At 47.4% G+C, this 21,108-nt stretch overlaps 1 protein-coding gene across 1 annotated transcript in view; it reads left to right on the top strand.

Annotated features, from left to right (window-relative positions):
- LOC308144137 (calpain-9) overlaps window positions 1–19,963 on the top strand; it is a 44,106-nt gene extending 24,143 nt beyond the window's left edge. The window contains exons 10-20 of the mRNA XM_080521234.1: window positions 1,792–1,949; window positions 3,100–3,308; window positions 3,746–3,788; window positions 5,332–5,406; window positions 5,741–5,801; window positions 8,047–8,111; window positions 9,850–9,918; window positions 10,120–10,198; window positions 10,284–10,400; window positions 19,414–19,472; window positions 19,697–19,963. Coding sequence (XP_080377360.1) covers window positions 1,792–1,949; window positions 3,100–3,308; window positions 3,746–3,788; window positions 5,332–5,406; window positions 5,741–5,801; window positions 8,047–8,111; window positions 9,850–9,918; window positions 10,120–10,198; window positions 10,284–10,400; window positions 19,414–19,472; window positions 19,697–19,723 — 962 coding nt within the window. The 3' untranslated portion in view covers window positions 19,724–19,963. The remainder of the gene's footprint in view (window positions 1–1,791; window positions 1,950–3,099; window positions 3,309–3,745; window positions 3,789–5,331; window positions 5,407–5,740; window positions 5,802–8,046; window positions 8,112–9,849; window positions 9,919–10,119; window positions 10,199–10,283; window positions 10,401–19,413; window positions 19,473–19,696) is intronic.
- The last annotated feature ends 1,145 nt before the right edge of the window (window positions 19,964–21,108 follow it).

Genomic DNA, 21,108 nt, shown 5'->3' with positions numbered 1-21,108 from the left:
TAGCCTGTAAAGTTGAACTCGCCTGAACAGGGACTTGAACCCTGGACCCTCAGATTAAAAGTCTGATGCTCTACCTGACAGAGGGTGTTCTACCTGGTCTGTTACTGCTGGAGGTATCACTACTTACAAGGAGTTCTATCATTCGACACCTCCTTTCCTCCTGATGCTGAAACCTTTGATTCAGACGCGTCCAGAAATAAAGTGAAAGGAGCAGAGATTCACTAGTGTTTTTGCCCAAATGTTGGAAAAGCCCGTCTTGTTTCAGTCCGGAGCCCCGAGTGGCCAGAGAGAAAATAATAATAATGTGAATGAGCTTGAGGCTTCTTTTCCTAACATTTTGGCATTACACAGTGAATCTCTGCTCCTTTCACTATTTCTGGATGCGTCTGGATCAAAGGCTTCAGCATCAGGAGGAAAGGAGGTGTCGAATGATAGAAGTCCTTGTAAGTAGTGATACCTCCAGCAGTAACAGACCAGGTAGAACGTTCTCTGTCAGAGCCTGGGTAGCTCAGTCGGTAGAGCATCAGACTTTTAATCTGAGGGTCCAGGGTTCAAGTCCCTGTTCAGGCGAGCTCAACTTTACAGGCCAGAGTCTTGAGTGACTTGGTTAATACTGTTAATGACAAGTTTTTTCATAAAGATTAATCCCTGGGCAACAATCAAACAATCATAATATTAAGTATCAGAACCTTCTAATACTCTTCTTCTTGTAACTAGAACTCTTGACTTTCTTGCTGGACTGTAGCTCGATCGTTTCAACATTTGGGCATTACACAGTGAATCTCTGCTCAGAAGATCACAGTGTGTGAGAGACTTCAGTGAGACAACAACCACATCTGGACTTTCTTTCTAAGTCCAGCAAGAAAGTCAAGAGTTCTAGTAACAAGTAGAGTATTAGAAGGTTCTGATATTTAATATCGTCAATGTCTGATTGGTGCCCAGGGATTCATCTTTCACTGTGTAATGCCCAAATGTTGACAACAATGGAAAACTGCTTCTAAATGATCTATATCCCTGGGCATCATCGTCTGATTGGTGGCCAGGGATTAATCTTTCTGAAGAAACCCATCATTAACAGTATTAACGAAGTCACTCAAAACTCTGATGTGGAAAGCTGAACCCGCCTGAACAGGGACTTGAACCCTGGACCCTCAGATTAAAAGTCTGATGCTCTACCGACTGAGCTACCCAGGCTCTGACAGAGATTATTCTACCTGGTCTGTTACTGCTGGAGGTATCACTACTTACAAGGAGTTCTATCATTCGACACCTCCTTTCCTCCTGATGCTGAAGCCTTTGATTCAGACGCGTCCAGAAATAAAGTGAAAGGAGCAGAGATTCACTAGTGTTTTTGCCCAAATGTTGGAAAAGCCCGTCTTGTTTCAGTCCGGAGCCCCGAGTGGCCAGAGAGAAAATAATAATAATGTGAATGAGCTTGAGGCTTCTTTTCCTAACATTTTGGCATTACACAGTGAATCTCTGCTCCTTTCACTATTTCTGGATGCGTCTGGATCAAAGGCTTCAGCATCAGGAGGAAAGGAGGTGTAGAATGATAGAAGTCCTTGTAAGTAGTGATACCTCCAGCAGTAACAGACCAGGTAGAACGTTCTCTGTCAGAGCCTGGGTAGCTCAGTCGGTAGAGCATCAGACTTTTAATCTGAGGGTCCAGGGTTCAAGTCCCTGTTCAGGTGGGTTGAATGTTATATATATGATAAAAATAGCCATTGATTGTCAAGCTGGCCTTTTTCCTTTGGCTCGGAGTAAGTCTGCATTAATGTATTTCGGTTCCAGGTCACTTCTGGCAGAACCCACAGTTCCACTTGGTTCTGACGGAGGTGGACCGCGACGCCAACGCCTCCCAGAACACCTGCTCCTTCATTCTGGCTGTGATGCAGAAGTACCAGAGACGGAGGGGCGTTAACCTCTCCATCGCCCTGCATGTGTACCCGGTACACACACACACACACACACACATCTGAGTTCCTCTTCCAAGTATTATTAGTTCTCATGTGAAACTCAGAGTTCATATTTTTATAAGTCGTACTTAAATGCACCACTCAGCGAGGCACCATGGACCGCAGCTTCCCGCTCACACTCCACGATGTTAACACACTCCACGGCGTTAACACACTCCACGACGTTAACATACTCCATAGCGTTAACACACTCCATAGCGTTCACACACTCCATAGCGTTAACACACTCCACGGTGTTAACACACTCCATGGCATTAACACACTCCACGATGTTAACACACTCCACGGTGTTAACACACTCCATAGCGTTTACATACTCCATAGCGTTAACACACTCCACGGTGTTAACACACTCCATAGCGTTAACACACTCCACGGTGTTGACACACTCCACGGCGTTCACACACTCCATAGCGTTAACACACTCCACGACGTTAACACACTCCACGGCGTTAACACACTCCACTGCGTTAACACACTCCACGACGTTAACACACTCCACTGCGTTAACACACTCCACGACGTTAACACACTCCACTGCGTTAACACACTCTACTGCGTTAACACACTCCACGGCGTTAACACACTCCATAGCATTAACATACTCCATAGCGTTAATACACTCCACGGTGTTAACACACTCCATAGCGTTAACACACTCCATTGCGTTAACACACTCCACGGCGTTAACACACTCCACGGCGTTAACACACTCCACTGCGTTAACACACTCCACGACGTTAACACACTCCACTGCGTTAACACACTCTACTGCGTTAACACACTCCACGGCGTTAACACACTCCATAGCATTAACATACTCCATAGCGTTAATACACTCCACGGTGTTAACACACTCCATAGCGTTAACACACTCCATTGCGTTAACACACTCCACGGCGTTAACACACTCCACGGCGTTAACACACTCCACTGCGTTAACACACTCCACGACGTTAACACACTCCACTGCGTTAACACACTCTACTGCGTTAACACACTCCACGGCGTTAACACACTCCATAGCGTTAACATACTCCATAGCGTTAATACACTCCACGGTGTTAACACACTCCACAGCGTTAACACACTCCACGGCGTTAACACACTCCTGTCCCCCCAGGCTCACCCTAAGGGGACGTGCCTGTCCCCCGAGGACCTCAGTCGGCTCCGGCCCGTCTGCTGCAACCGCCAGTATTCGTCCCGTAGGGAGGTGGTGCTGCGCGGCGCCTTGCCGCCCGGCCGCTACGTCATCATCCCCTCCACGTCGGAGCGCAACCAGCAGGGGGCGTTCCTGCTGCGGGTGCTGACGGAGCAAGGCAACGCCGCCACGTGAGTCACCGCGTCGTCACAAACCAGACCCGCGGGACGTTCAGGGACATTTGGACAGGGAAGATCAGGACGTCTCCTCCTGTCTGGTGTTTGTCCCCCACGTTGTTGACGTCACAACCGACCAATCACGACGAAGCAGGATTCTTTATCAGTTCTTCAGAACCGACCAATCACGACGAAGCAGGATTCATAATCAGTTCCTCAGAACCGACCAATCACGACGAAGCAGGATTCATAATCAGTTCCTCAGAACCGACCAATCACGGTGAAGCAGGATTCATAATCAGTTCTTCAGAACCAACCAATCACGATGGAGCAGGATTCATAATCAGTTCTTCAGAACCAACCAATCACGACGAAGCAGGATTCTTAATCAGTTCCTACCAAGTTTCAGATTTCAACTATTGTTTGTTTATTGTTGTTTTCTTCCCCATCAGTCCAGCCCAGAGACCTCCGCCTGACCTGTCCTCAGGTAAACAGGTGAGGACAAGTCAGAGGGTGTGTCCCAATAGTCCCTGTATCCTTTCCTATCTCCTTTCCTTAAAGGTGTTAGGAGGCTTCCTAAAGGAGTTAAGAATGGTGTTACGTTATGGATTGTTACATTACATTATGAATCATTACTTTATGTTATGAATGGTTATGATACGTTATGAATCATTACATTATGAATCGTTACGTTATGAATCGTTACGTTATGGATTGTTACATTACATTATGAATCATTACTTTACGGTATGAATCGTTACGTTATGAATCGTTATGTTATGTTATGAATCAATACATTATGAATTGTTACATTATGAATCATTATGTTATGAATCGTTTTAAAACTCGTCTTAAAACCCATTTTTATTCTTTGGCTTTTACCTCAGCGTGAGACTCTGCTCTGGTTTTAGTGTCTTCGTTTTTTTATTGTTTTAACTTTTTTGGTTTTGTTTATTGTTTTACCATCTGATTGATTTATTGCTCTAACTTGTTTATTGTTTTAATGTTTTTATTTTGCCTCTTATATTTTTATTTCAATGTACAGCACTTTGTCTCAGCTACAGCTGCTTAAAGCGCTTTATAAATAAAGTTGAGTTGAGTTGAGTTACATTATGAATCGTTACGTTATGAATGTTACGTTATGAATCGTTACGTTACGTGATGAATTATTACGTTATGAATTGTTATGTTATGAATCGTTACGTTATGAATTGTTACGTTACGTTATGAATTGTTACGTTATGAATCGTTACGTTACGAATCGTTACGTTACGTTATGAATTGTTACATTAGGTTATAAATTGTTACGTTATAAATCGTTACGTTATGAATCGTTACGTTGCGTTATATTATGAATCGTTGCATTATAAATCGTTAAGTTACGAATCGTTACGTTACGTTATATTATGAATCGTTACGTTACGAATCGTTACGTTACGTTATATTATGAATCTCTACGTTATATTATGAATCGTTACGTTGTGAATCGTTACGTTACGAATCGTTCCGTTACGTTATATTATGAATTGTTACGTTGTGAATCGTTACGTTAGGAATCGTTACATTACGAATCGTTACGTTACGTTATATTATGAATCGTTACGTTATAAACCGTTACGTTACGAATCGTTACGTTACGAATCGTTACGTTACGTTATATTATGAATTGTTACGTTATAAACCGTTACGTTACGAATCGTTACGTTACGTTATATTATGAATCGTTACGTTATAAACCGTTATGTTACGAATCGTTACGTTATGAATCATTACGTTACGAATCGTTACGTTACGTTACATTATGAATTGTTACATTATGAATTGTTACGTTCTGAATCGCTACGTTCTGAATCGCTACGTTCTGAATCGTTACGTTCTGAACCGTTACGTTCTGAATCGTTACGTTACGTTAAGGAAGTGAGCCCAGAGTGGAGTCAGGCCACACTGGAAGATAGAAACTGATCTCGATTAAAGTTCGTAACTCTGTGTTTTAGCTGTTTCTTTCTTTTAACTCCAACTCTGTGTTTTCCTCCCACAGCTTTCCTTCCCCCACCAGGCGGCGCTGCCGTCAACGAAGTCTGTGGCACAGCTCTTCAAGAAGCACTGCAACAAGGTGAGGCTGGCGCTCACGCGCTGAGGCTTTAAGGGACGCCGCCGCTTTAAAGGACGACGCCGCTTTAAGGGACGTTGCTTTAAGGGACGCGGCTGCTTTAAGGGACGCCGCTGCTTTAAGAGACGCCGCTGCTTTAAGAGACGCTGCTTTAAGGGACGACGCTGCTTTAAGGGACGACGCTGCTTTAAGGGATGCCGCTGCTTTAAGAGACGCTGCTTTAAGGGACGACGCTGCTTTAAGGGGGCTATATTATGTAAAATACACTGTCCAGCAGTTCTGACCGTCTCCACACCTGGACGCCCCAGAAGTGAAGACAGTGTGTCCTCTCTCTCAGAAAGGACTCTGTAAACCTACTCACCTGCACCACCTGCTGACGGAGGCCATCCAGGGAGGAGGTGAGCGACGCCTCCATCAGAGATCAACTTCCTGTCGGCAGTTCACTGAGTTTCCAGGCTGTCAGATGACTGTGGACAGTTTCCGTGTGGCTATTATTGTGTTATAACTGATTCAGGCCACAATTCATGGGTAACTTGGTAAAAACAAAATTTTAATTACCGTATTTTCTGCCCTATAAGGCGCACCAGGTTATAAGGCGCACCTACATTGATTGACATAATTTACAACTTCATTCATATATAAGGTGCACCGCATGGAACAGACCAGTGGACAGCAACCTTTATAGCTCAAAGCCATTAAGTTACATTTTCCATTGCTTCTAACACCCAGAGAGGTGCACACGCTTTATTTTGATAGTCCTACCTGTAGCCTATGCCAGTACCACACTACACACAAAACCTTCTTCACTACTGGTTGACAACTTACAACTACCGGTAATAAACTAAACTACATGAACTAAGCAACAAAAACACAACACAACACAATTATTACCGACACCACAAACCAAATATAACCCCCAATAATTGCATTTAAAACACCACAAACAGCTGCAATGAATTATGGGAGTTTCTATCGGCTGCACTGAGGAGCTCAGGTTGAATTTGTCGCTGCAAGGCATGATGTCCCATCATGCCTTGCAGCGACAAATTCATGTTTTGTGTTGTTGGAGGTTATTGTGGGTTGTTGTTGGGCTTGGTGTTGTGTTGATTGTGTTTATGTGTTTTTGTTCCCCAGTTTAGGGAGTAATTATTTCATCTAGTTTATTTTGGTTTGTTAGAATGTTGGTGTGCAACCATGAGTGATGAATGTGTTGTGCGGAGTGTCGTCCGCACTGAAGATCCGGTTGTGAAGTAAGAGTTGTCAAAATAAAAGCTTCTAGTTGTTCAGCTGTCAAATAGCAGCCTGGAGTAGAACAATCGTCCATATATAAGGCGCACCGGGCTATAAGGCGCACTGGCAGCTTTTAAGAAATTTTGAGGTATTTAGGTGCGCCTTATAGGGCGGAAAATACGGTAGTTCATTTAACTAAAGCTGACAACTGTCTCATTTTCAGTCTGAACAAACTGAAGCGATGCAGCTGCAAACACACTCACATGTCCAGATGTTTACATTAACAAACATAAAATAATTTAAACGGATGAACATGAACTCAGAAGAAAGCACATTTTTACTTGTCAAAGAGAAACGTTGTCCTTTGATGCTTAAAACACAATTTTACGTTGTCAAAGAGAAACGTCCTTTGATGCTTAACACATATTTTTACGTTGTCAAAGAGAAACGTTGTCCTTTGATGCCTAAAACACATTTTTACATTGTCAAAGAGAAATGTTGTCCTTTGATGCTTAAAACACATTTTTACGTTGTCAAAGAGAAACGTCCTTTGATGCTTAACACACATTTTTACGTTGTCAAAGAGAAACGTTGTCCTTTGATGCCTAAAACACATTTTTTCGTTGTCAAAGAGAACACACTCACATATGTCCAGAAGTTTACATAAATAAACATAAAATAATTTAAACGGATGAACATGAACTCAGATGAAAACACATTTTTACGTTGTCAAAGAGAAACGTTGTCCATTGATGCCTAAAACACATTTTTTCGTTGTCAAAGAGAAACGTTGTCCTTTGATGCCTAAAACACATTTTTTCATTGTCAAAGAGAACACACTCACATATGTCCAGAAGTTTACATGAATAAACATAAAATAATTTAAACGGATGAACATGAACTCAGATGAAAACACATTTTTACGTTGTCAAAGAGAAATGTTGTCCTTTGATGCTTAACACACATTTTTACGTTTTCAAAGAGAAACGTTGTCCGTTGATGCTTTACTCACATTTTTACGTTGTCCAAGAGAAACTTTGTCCTTTGATGCTTAAAACACATTTTTTCGTTGTCAAAGAGAAACATTGTCCTTTGATGCTTAACACGCATTTTTACGTTGTCAAAGAGAAACTGTCCTTTGGTGCTTAACACACATTTTTACGTTGTCAAAGAGAAACGTTGTCCTTTGATGCTTCAGTTTCAGTAAATAAAGCAAACAAAGTGTCTGTTTTAAACTTTATTGATGCAGGTTTTATAACAATATCTCATTACAGTCAAATAATGTCAGTGATGTCATGAGACGGGTTGTTTTACATGCAGTAGTAATTTGACAATAATGTAGTAAAATAGTGAAAAGCAGCTGTAATTGGGAGAAACTGGACTGATGTTTGTTGTTGTTGTTGTTGTTGTCAGTGCTGGCTGGCAGTGAGAAGTACTTGGCTCTGGAGCACTGCAAGAGTCTGGTGATCCTCATGGACGTATCCTTTACAGCCACGAACCGAGATTACTCTAGATTACTCACCTGTAGATTACTCTAGATTACTCTCCTGTAGATTACTCACCTGTAGATTACTCTAGATTACTCACCTGTAGATTACTCACCTGTAGATTACTCACAAGTAGATTACTCACCTGTAGATTACTCACCTGTAGATTACTCACAAGTAGATTACTCTAGATTACTCACCTGTACATTACTCTAGATTACTCACCTGTAGATTATTCACAAGTAGATTACTCACCTGTACATTACTCACAAGTAGATTACTCTAGATTGCTCACCTGTAGATTACTCTAGATTACTCACCTGTAGATTACTCTCCTGTAGACAACTCTAGATTACTCACCTGTAGATTACTCTCCTGTAGATTACACTAGATTACTCGCCTGTAGATTACTCACAAGTAGATTACTCTAGATTACTCACCTGTAGTTTACTCTAGATTACTCACATGTAGATTACTCACCTGTAGATTACTCTAGATCACTCACATGTAGATTACTCACCTGTAGATTACTCTCCTGTAGACTACTCTAGATTACTCTCCTGTAGATTACACTAGATTACTTTCCTGTAGATTACTCACAAGTAGATTACTCTAGATTACTCACCTGTAGATTACTCTAGATTACTCACCTGCAGATTACTCTAGATTACTCACCTGTAAATTACTCGAGATTACTCTCCTGTAGAATACTCACATGTAGATTACTCTAGATTACTCACCTGCAGATTACTCTAGATTACTCACCTGTAGATTACTCGAGATTACTCTCCTGTAGAATACTCACATGTAGATTACTCTAGATTACTCACCTGTAGATTACTCACCTGTAGATTACTCTCCTGTGGATTACTCACCTGTAGATTACTCTAGATTACTCTCCTGTAGATTACTCACCTATAGATTACTCTCCTGTAGATTACTCACCTGTAGATTTCTCACCTGTAGATTACTCTAGATTACTCACCTGTAGATTACTCTCCTGTGGATTACTCACCTGTAGATTACTCTAGATTACTCTCCTGTGGATTACTCACCTGTAGATTACTCTAGATTACTCTCCTGTAGATTACTCACCTGTAGATTACTCTCCTGTAGATTACTCACCTATAGATTACTCTCCTGTAGATTACTCACCTGTAGATTTCTCACCTGTAGATTACTCTAGATTTCTCACCTGTAGAGTACTCTAGATTACTCTCCTGTAGATTACTCACCTGTAGATTTCTCACCTGTAGAGTACTCTAGATTACTCTCCTGTAGATTACTCACCTATAGATTACTCTCCTGTAGATTACTCACCTGTAGATTACTCACCTGTAGATTTCTCACCTGTAGAGTACTCTAGATTACTCTCCTGTAGATTACTCACCTATAGATTACTCTCCTGTAGATTACTCACCTATAGATTACTCTCCTGTAGATTACTCACCTGTAGATTTCTCACCTGTAGATTACTCTAGATTACTCTCCTGTAGATTACTCACCTATAGATTACTCTCCTGTAGATTACTCACCTGTAGATTACTCTAGAGTACTCTCCAGGTGAGTACTCTCCAGGTCAGTACTCTCCAGGAGATTACTCTCCAGGTGAGTACTCTCCAGGAGATTACTCTCCAGGTGAGTGTGGTTCAGAGTCGTTCACGTTGGCTTCAGGTTCAAACCTCCTGGACGTTTCCTGGACGTTTCCTTGACGTGTCCCCGTCTCCAGAGTCAAGGCATCGCTCAGCTCAACTGGCTGGAGTTCCAGATGTTGTGGGACAAAATCCGGAGGTGGACGGTGAGACGGTCCAGCCGCCGTCCAACGTCCATCAGTTCTACCGTCACGCTCTATGTTTTTTTTGTGCACACGTTTCTGTAATTCATTGAGATGAATCGCATTGTGTGTGTGTGTGTGTGTGTGTGTGTGTGTGTGTGTGTGTGTGTGTGTGTGTGTGTGTGTGTGTGTGTGTGTGTGTGTGTGACTTGTCTCTCTGTTCAGGACATTTTCTTGGTGTTTGACAAGAACAAGACTCAGCATCTGGAGTACCAGGAGGTGGCGCCGGCTCTCAAGGCAGCAGGTCTCCCACACACACACACTGCAGTGCCCCCGGGGGCCAGCAGGGGGAGCCCAGCAGTGCTCAGCGGGGGTTGTGTTGTGTGCAGGCGTCACGGTGGAGGAGCTGGTGATGCAGCTGGTGGGTCTGAGGTACATGGAGGAGGACATGAGGCTCAGCTACCCTGGCTTCCTCTTCCTCATGATGAAGCTGAAGAGCATGATGCGTACGTGGCGCTGCCGCACACCACGCCACGCCACGCCACGCCACGTCACACCACGTCACATGATGTCACACCACGTCACATGATGTCACATGACCACGTCACATGACCACGTCCACGTCACATGATGTCACATGACCACGTCCACGTCACATGACCCAGACCACGTCACATGCTGTCACATGACCACGTCCACGTCATATGACCCAGACCACGTCACATGCTGTCACATGACCACGTCCACGTCATATGACCCAGACCACGTCACATGACCACAACCATGTCACATGCTGTCACATGACCACGGCCACGTCACATGATGTCACATGACCACGTCACATGACCACGACCACATCACATGACCACGTCACATGATGTCACATGGCCACATCACATGACCCAGACCACGTCACATGCTGTCACATGACCACGACCACGTCACATGACCACGACCACATCACATGATGTCACAGGACCACAACCACGTCACATGCTGTCACATGACCCAGACCACGTCACATGATGTCACATGACCACGTCCACGTCACATGCTGTCACATGACCACGTCCACGTCACATGACCCAGACCACGCCACATGCTGTCACATGACCACGTCCACGTCATATGACCCAGACCACGTCACATGACCACAACCATGTCACATGCTGTCACATGACCACGGCCACGTCACATGATGTCACATGACCACGTCACATGACCACGACCACATCACATGACCACGTCACATGATGTCACATGGCCACATCACATGACCCAGACCACGTCACATGCTGTCACATGACCACGACCACGTCACATGACCACGACCACATCACATGATGTCACAGGACCACAACCACGTCACATGCTGTCACATGACCACGTCCACGTCACATGACCACAACCACGTCACATGATGTCACAGGACCACGACCACGTCACATGCTGTCACATGACCACGTCCACGTCACATGACCACAACCACGTCACATGCTGTCACATGACCACGTCCACGTCACATGATGTCACATGACCACGACCACGTCACATGACCACGTCCACGTCACATGATGTCACAGGACCACGACCACGTCACATGCTGTCACATGACCACGTCCACGTCACATGATGTCACATGACCCCGACCACGTCACATGACCACAACCACGTCACATGATGTCACAGGAACACGACCACGTCACATGCTGTCACATGACCACGTCACATGATGTCACATGACCACATCACATGACCCAGACCATGTCACATGCTGTCACATGACCACGACCACGTCACATGATGTCACATGACCACGTCACATGACCACGTCACATGATGTCACATGACCACATCACATGACCCAGACCACGTCACATGCTGTCACATGACCACGACCACGTCACATGACCACAACCACATCACGTGATGTCACAGGACCACGACCACGTCACATGCTGTCACATGACCACGTCCACGTCACATGACCACGACCACATCACATGATGTCACAGGACCACGACCACGTCACATGCTGTCACATGACCACGTCCACGTCACATGACCACAACCACGTCACATGATGTCACAGGACCACGACCACGTCACATGATGTCACAGGAACACGACCACGTCACATGACCACAACCACGTCACATGATGTCACAGGAACACGACCACGTCACATGCTGTCACATGACCACGTCCACGTCACATGATGTCACATGACCACGTCCACGTCACATGCTGTCACATGACCACAACCATGTCACATGCTGTCACATGACCACGACCACGTCACATGATGTCACATGACCACGTCACATGACCACGACCACATCACATGACCACGTCACATGATGTCACATGACCACATCACATGACCCAGACCACGTCACATGCTGTCACATGACCACGACCACGTCACATGACCACGACCACATCACATGATGTCACAGGACCACGACCACGTCACATGCTGTCACATGACCACGACCACGTCACATGACCACGACCACATCACATGATGTCACAGGACCACGACCACGTCACATGCTGTCACATGACCACGTCCACGTCACATGACCACAACCACGTCACATGATGTCACAGGACCACGACCACGTCACATGCTGTCACATGACCACGTCCACGTCACATGATGTCACATGACCACGACCACGTCACATGACCACGTCCACGTCACATGATGTCACAGGACCACGACCACGTCACATGACCACGACCACATCACATGATGTCACAGGACCACGACCACGTCACATGCTGTCACATGACCACGTCCACGTCACATGACCACAACCACGTCACATGATGTCACAGGACCACGACCACGTCACATGCTGTCACATGACCACGTCCACGTCACATGATGTCACATGACCACGACCACGTCACATGACCACGTCCACGTCACATGATGTCACAGGACCACGACCACGTCACATGCTGTCACATGACCACGTCCACGTCACATGATGTCACATGACCACGACCACGTCACATGACCACAACCACGTCACATGATGTCACAGGAACACGACCACGTCACATGCTGTCACATGACCACATCACATGATGTCACATGACCACATCACATGATCCAGACCACGTCACATGCTGTCACATGACCACGTCCACGTCACATGACCACAACCACGTCACATGATGTCACAGGACCACGACCACGTCACATGCTGTCACATGACCACGTCCACGTCACATGATGTCACATGACCACGACCACGTCACATGACCACGTCCACGTCACATGATGTCACAGGACCACGACCACGTCACATGCTGTCACATGACCACGTCCACGTCACATGATGTCACATCACCCCGACCACGTCACATGACCACAACCACGTCACATGATGTCACAGGAACACGACCACGTCACATGCTGTCACATGACCACGTCACATGATGTCACATGACCACATCACATGACCCAGACCACGTCACATGCTGTCACATGACCACGTCCACGCCACATGACCACGTCCACGTCACATGACCACAACCATGTCACATGCTGTCACATGACCACGACCACGTCACATGATGTCACATGACCACGTCACATGACCACGTCACATGATGTCACATGACCACATCACATGACCCAGACCACGTCACATGCTGTCACATGACCACGACCACGTCACATGACCACAACCACATCACGTGATGTCACAGGACCACGACCACGTCACATGCTGTCACATGACCACGTCCACGTCACATGACCACGACCACATCACATGATGTCACAGGACCACGACCACGTCACATGCTGTCACATGACCACGTCCACGTCACATGACCACAACCACGTCACATGATGTCACAGGACCACGACCACGTCACATGATGTCACAGGAACACGACCACGTCACATGACCACAACCACGTCACATGATGTCACAGGAACACGACCACGTCACATGCTGTCACATGACCACGTCCACGTCACATGATGTCACATGACCACGTCCACGTCACATGCTGTCACATGACCACAACCATGTCACATGCTGTCACATGACCACGACCACGTCACATGATGTCACATGACCACGTCACATGACCACGACCACATCACATGACCACGTCACATGATGTCACATGACCACATCACATGACCCAGACCACGTCACATGCTGTCACATGACCACGACCACGTCACATGACCATGACCACATCACATGATGTCACAGGACCACGACCACGTCACATGCTGTCACATGACCACGACCACGTCACATGACCACGACCACATCACATGATGTCACAGGACCACGACCACGTCACATGCTGTCACATGACCACGTCCACGTCACATGACCACAACCACGTCACATGATGTCACAGGACCACGACCACGTCACATGCTGTCACATGACCACGTCCACGTCACATGATGTCACATGACCACGACCACGTCACATGACCACGTCCACGTCACATGATGTCACAGGACCACGACCACGTCACATGACCACGACTACATCACATGATGTCACAGGACCACGACCACGTCACATGCTGTCACATGACCACGTCCACGTCACATGACCACAACCACGTCACATGATGTCACAGGACCACGACCACGTCACATGCTGTCACATGACCACGTCCACGTCACATGACCACGTCCACGTCACATGATGTCACAGGACCACGACCACGTCACATGCTGTCACATGACCACGTCCACGTCACATGATGTCACATGACCACGACCACGTCACATGACCACAACCACGTCACATGATGTCACAGGAACACGACCACGTCACATGCTGTCACATGACCACGTCACATGATGTCACATGACCACATCACATGACCCAGACCACGTCACATGCTGTCACATGACCACGTCCACGCCACATGACCACGTCCACGTCACATGACCACAACCATGTCACATGCTGTCACATGACCACGACCACGTCACATGATGTCACATGACCACATCACATGACCACGTCACATGATGTCACATGGCCACATCACATGACCCAGACCACGTCACATGCTGTCACATGACCACGACCACGTCACATGACCACGACCACATCACATGATGTCACAGGACCACAACCACGTCACATGCTGTCACATGACCACGTCCACGTCACATGACCACAACCACGTCACATGATGTCACAGGACCACGACCACGTCACATGCTGTCACATGACCACGACCACATCACATGACCACAACCACGTCACATGATGTCACATGACCACGACCACGTCACATGACCACAACCACGTCACATGATGTCACATGACCACGACCACGTCACATGACCACGACCACGTCACATGACCACGTCCACGTCACATGATGTCACAGGACCACGACCACGTCACATGCTGTCACATGACCACGTCCACGTCACATGATGTCACATGACCCCGACCACGTCACATGACCACAACCACGTCACATGATGTCACAGGAACACGACCACGTCACATGCTGTCACATGACCACGTCACATGATGTCACATGACCACATCACATGACCCAGACCACGTCACATGCTGTCACATGACCACGTCCACGCCACATGACCACGTCCACGTCACATGACCACAACCATGTCACATGCTGTCACATGACCACGACCACGTCACATGATGTCACATGACCACGTCACATGACCACGTCACATGATGTCACATGACCACATCACATGACCCAGACCACGTCACATGCTGTCACATGACCACGACCACGTCACATGACCACAACCACATCACGTGATGTCACAGGACCACGACCACGTCACATGCTGTCACATGACCACGTCCACGTCACATGACCACGACCACACCACATGATGTCACAGGACCACGACCACGTCACATGCTGTCACATGACCACGTCCACGTCACATGACCACAACCACGTCACATGATGTCACAGGACCACGACCACGTCACATGATGTCACAGGAACACGACCACGTCACATGACCACAACCACGTCACATGATGTCACAGGAACACGACCACGTCACATGCTGTCACATGACCACGTCCACGTCACATGATGTCACATGACCACGTCCACGTCACATGCTGTCACATGACCACAACCATGTCACATGCTGTCACATGACCACGACCACGTCACATGATGTCACATGACCACGTCACATGACCACGACCACATCACATGACCACGTCACATGATGTCACATGACCACATCACATGACCCAGACCACGTCACATGACCACGACCACATCACATGATGTCACAGGACCACGACCACGTCACATGCTGTCACATGACCACGACCACTTCACATGACGACGACCACATCACATGATGTCACAGGACCACGACCACGTCACATGCTGTCACATGACCACGTCCACGTCACATGACCACAACCACGTCACATGATGTCACAGGACCACGACCACGTCACATGCTGTCACATGACCACGTCCACGTCACATGATGTCACATGACCACGACCACGTCACATGACCACGTCCACGTCACATGATGTCACAGGACCACGACCACGTCACATGACCACGACCACATCACATGATGTCACAGGACCACGACCACGTCACATGCTGTCACATGACCACGTCCACGTCACATGACCACAACCACGTCACATGATGTCACAGGACCACGACCACGTCACATGCTGTCACATGACCACGTCCACGTCACATGATGTCACATGACCACGACCACGTCACATGACCACGTCCACGTCACATGATGTCACAGGACCACGACCACGTCACATGCTGTCACATGACCACGTCCACGTCACATGATGTCACATGACCACGACCACGTCACATGACCACAACCACGTCACATGATGTCACAGGAACACGACCACGTCACATGCTGTCACATGACCACGTCACATGATGTCACATGACCACATCACATGATCCAGACCACGTCACATGCTGTCACATGACCACGTCCACGTCACATGACCACAACCACGTCACATGATGTCACAGGACCACGACCACGTCACATGCTGTCACATGACCACGTCCACGTCACATGATGTCACATGACCACGACCACGTCACATGATGTCACATGACCACGTCACATGACCACGACCACATCACATGATGTCACAGGACCACGACCACGTCACATGCTGTCACATGACCACGTCCACGTCACATGATGTCACATGACCCCGACCACGTCACATGACCACAACCACGTCACATGATGTCACAGGAACACGACCACGTCACATGCTGTCACATGACCACGTCACATGATGTCACATGACCACATCACATGACCCAGACCACGTCACATGCTGTCACATGACCACGTCCACGCCACATGACCACGTCCACGTCACATGACCACAACCATGTCACATGCTGTCACATGACCACGACCACGTCACATGATGTCACATGACCACGTCACATGACCACGTCACATGATGTCACATGACCACATCACATGACCCAGACCACGTCACATGCTGTCACATGACCACGACCACGTCACATGACCACAACCACATCACGTGATGTCACAGGACCACGACCACGTCACATGCTGTCACATGACCACGTCCACGTCACATGACCACGACCACATCACATGATGTCACAGGACCACGACCACGTCACATGCTGTCACATGACCACGTCCACGTCACATGACCACAACCACGTCACATGATGTCACAGGACCACGACCACGTCACATGATGTCACAGGAACACGACCACGTCACATGACCACAACCACGTCACATGATGTCACAGGAACACGACCACGTCACATGCTGTCACATGACCACGTCCACGTCACATGATGTCACATGACCACGTCCACGTCACATGCTGTCACATGACCACAACCATGTCACATGCTGTCACATGACCACGACCACGTCACATGATGTCACATGACCACGTCACATGACCACGACCACATCACATGACCACGTCACATGATGTCACATGACCACATCACATGACCCAGACCACGTCACATGCTGTCACATGACCACGACCACGTCACATGACCACGACCACATCACATGATGTCACAGGACCACGACCACGTCACATGCTGTCACATGACCACGACCACGTCACATGACCACGACCACATCACATGATGTCACAGGACCACGACCACGTCACATGCTGTCACATGACCACGTCCACGTCACATGACCACAACCACGTCACATGATGTCACAGGACCACGACCACGTCACATGCTGTCACATGACCACGTCCACGTCACATGATGTCACATGACCACGACCACGTCACATGACCACGTCCACGTCACATGATGTCACAGGACCACGACCACGTCACATGACCACGACCACATCACATGATGTCACAGGACCACGACCACGTCACATGCTGTCACATGACCACGTCCACGTCACATGACCACAACCACGTCACATGATGTCACAGGACCACGACCACGTCACATGCTGTCACATGACCACGTCCACGTCACATGATGTCACAGGACCACGACCACGTCACATGCTGTCACATGACCACGTCCACGTCACATGATGTCACATGACCACGACCACGTCACATGACCACAACCACGTCACATGATGTCACAGGAACACGACCACGTCACATGCTGTCACATGACCACGTCACATGATGTCACATGACCACATCACATGATCCAGACCACGTCACATGCTGTCACATGACCACGTCCACGTCACATGACCACAACCACGTCACATGATGTCACAGGACCACGACCACGTCACATGCTGTCACATGACCACGTCCACGTCACATGATGTCACATGACCACGACCACGTCACATGACCACGTCCACGTCACATGATGTCACAGGACCACGACCACGTCACATGCTGTCACATGACCACGTCCACGTCACATGATGTCACATCACCCCGACCACGTCACATGACCACAACCACGTCACATGATGTCACAGGAACACGACCACGTCACATGCTGTCACATGACCACGTCACATGATGTCACATGACCACATCACATGACCCAGACCACGTCACATGCTGTCACATGACCACGTCCACGCCACATGACCACGTCCACGTCACATGACCACAACCATGTCACATGCTGTCACATGACCACGACCACGTCACATGATGTCACATGACCACGTCACATGACCACGTCACATGATGTCACATGACCACATCACATGACCCAGACCACGTCACATGCTGTCACATGACCACGACCACGTCACATGACCACAACCACATCACGTGATGTCACAGGACCACGACCACGTCACATGCTGTCACATGACCACGTCCACGTCACATGACCGCGACCACATCACATGATGTCACAACCAGACGATGTCACATGACCACGACTGCAGAGTCGTCCACCTCGGAGTCGTCCTGCTTCGTCTCCACTGACCTGGAACCTTCATCTCCTCTTTTACAGGGAAGTTCCAGGCGTTCGACATGGTGGGGATGGGAACCATCACCGTCAGCTACAGACAGGTACACACACACACACACTAATCTGAGATTCTGCTGACTCAGCAGTAAATAACCTCTCCTCTCAGACGTTAACATGAACGGTTGAAGGTGTTTAAAAAAAACCAGTACAGACGCTGTTAAAATAAATGAAAGACATTGATATTCAATCCTGATTAATGGTAATTAATCCGCTGCGTCGCTGAGATTAATTGGTCTGCGACTTCCTGCCCTCTGATTGGTTCCAGTGGCTCCACCTGACCATGTACAACTGACCCTGCCCCCCCCGGGCCGGACCCCCCCCTGACCTCGGCTCCGCTGCTGCTTCATCACCAGAGGCGGGCAGCAGGGGGCGCTCTTCACCTCCTGCTCTGAGACACTCGCTCTCTCTCTCTCTCTCTCTCTCTCTCTTTCTCTCTCTCTCTCTCTCTCTCCAGATTAACTCTCCTGGTTCTGGTTCAAGTTCAGATTAGAGGCAGGGACAACGTGTCGGGATGTACGAGTTAAAAATTTCTGCAGAAAAATATAAACACCTTTTCAAAAATCACTTGGCCTCAACTGTTTGTTGGATTATTTAATCTGGATTAAATGTCTGAAGTGTTTCATTCCAGTGTTGATGATCATTTGCAGTGTATTCCAGTGTGGTGCTGTATAATCTGGTGTTAGAGGAGGAAGATGCTCTATAGTCTGGTGTTAGAGGGGGAAGATGCTCTATAATCTTGTGTTAGAGGAGGAAGATGCTCTATAATCTGGTGTTAGAGGAGGAAGATGCTCTATAATCTGGTGTTAGAGGAGGAATATGCTCTATAATCTGGTGTTAGAGGAGGAAGATGCTCTACAATCTGGTGTTAGAGGTATATAAAATATAGTATATACTATATATATAATCATAACATATAAGATGGAGACTCTGGGGCTTCTACTTCCAGCAAATGCTTCTCATTTCGTGTTCCATCATCTGTAAATCAAAAAACATCATCAAAAAAAAGAGTTCTTCAGTCTCCATGTCAACCAACCGTCTCACGTGATCAGGGATCCTCCTGTGACGTCACCCGGACCCAGCCCAGCCCCGCCGCCTCAGTGAAAGACCACGAGCCCGGCTCGTCCACTAGGGGGCGTCAGTGCCCCCCCCCTCCGCCACTCCTCCACTGAACCTCCGCGTTCATGTGTTCACCTGCCGGATCCACCACGTGACCCCGTGAGCACCTGGAGAGGAATCTCAGTGACTCAGTGTTTGTTACGTCATCCAGGTTATAGAATAGGTGTGATTTATTTTCTAGAACTGCACAGGATTAAGAATGTTATGATCAGAGGTCACAGTTCAGCCAACACAGGTGATTTAGTAAAGTTATTATTATTATTATTATTATTATTATTATTATTATTATTGTAGATGTTTGAAGCACATCCGGTCTGTATTTTAAATTAAAAGTATTGTGACTCTGGTCTCTTTCTAAATCATTTCCTTCTTCGTGTATAACATCATTATTTACCGGTATAATATATATGACAGAGCTGTCGGGGTTATTAGGGGCGTGTCCGTCACACATTTGTTGTTGTTGTTGTTGTTCATTATCGCCGTGCGGAAAGCGGAGAGTCGAGTCACACAAACATTTCCTGTTTGTTGTCGAAACTTTACCATTTGAGGAGTTTATTTCTC

The sequence above is a fragment of the Blennius ocellaris genome, assembly GCF_963422515.1.
Source record: "Blennius ocellaris genome assembly, contig: SCAFFOLD_63, whole genome shotgun sequence".
Classification (NCBI taxonomy): domain Eukaryota; kingdom Metazoa; phylum Chordata; class Actinopteri; order Blenniiformes; family Blenniidae; genus Blennius; species Blennius ocellaris.
This window is presented reverse-complemented; position numbering and strand designations above follow the sequence as displayed.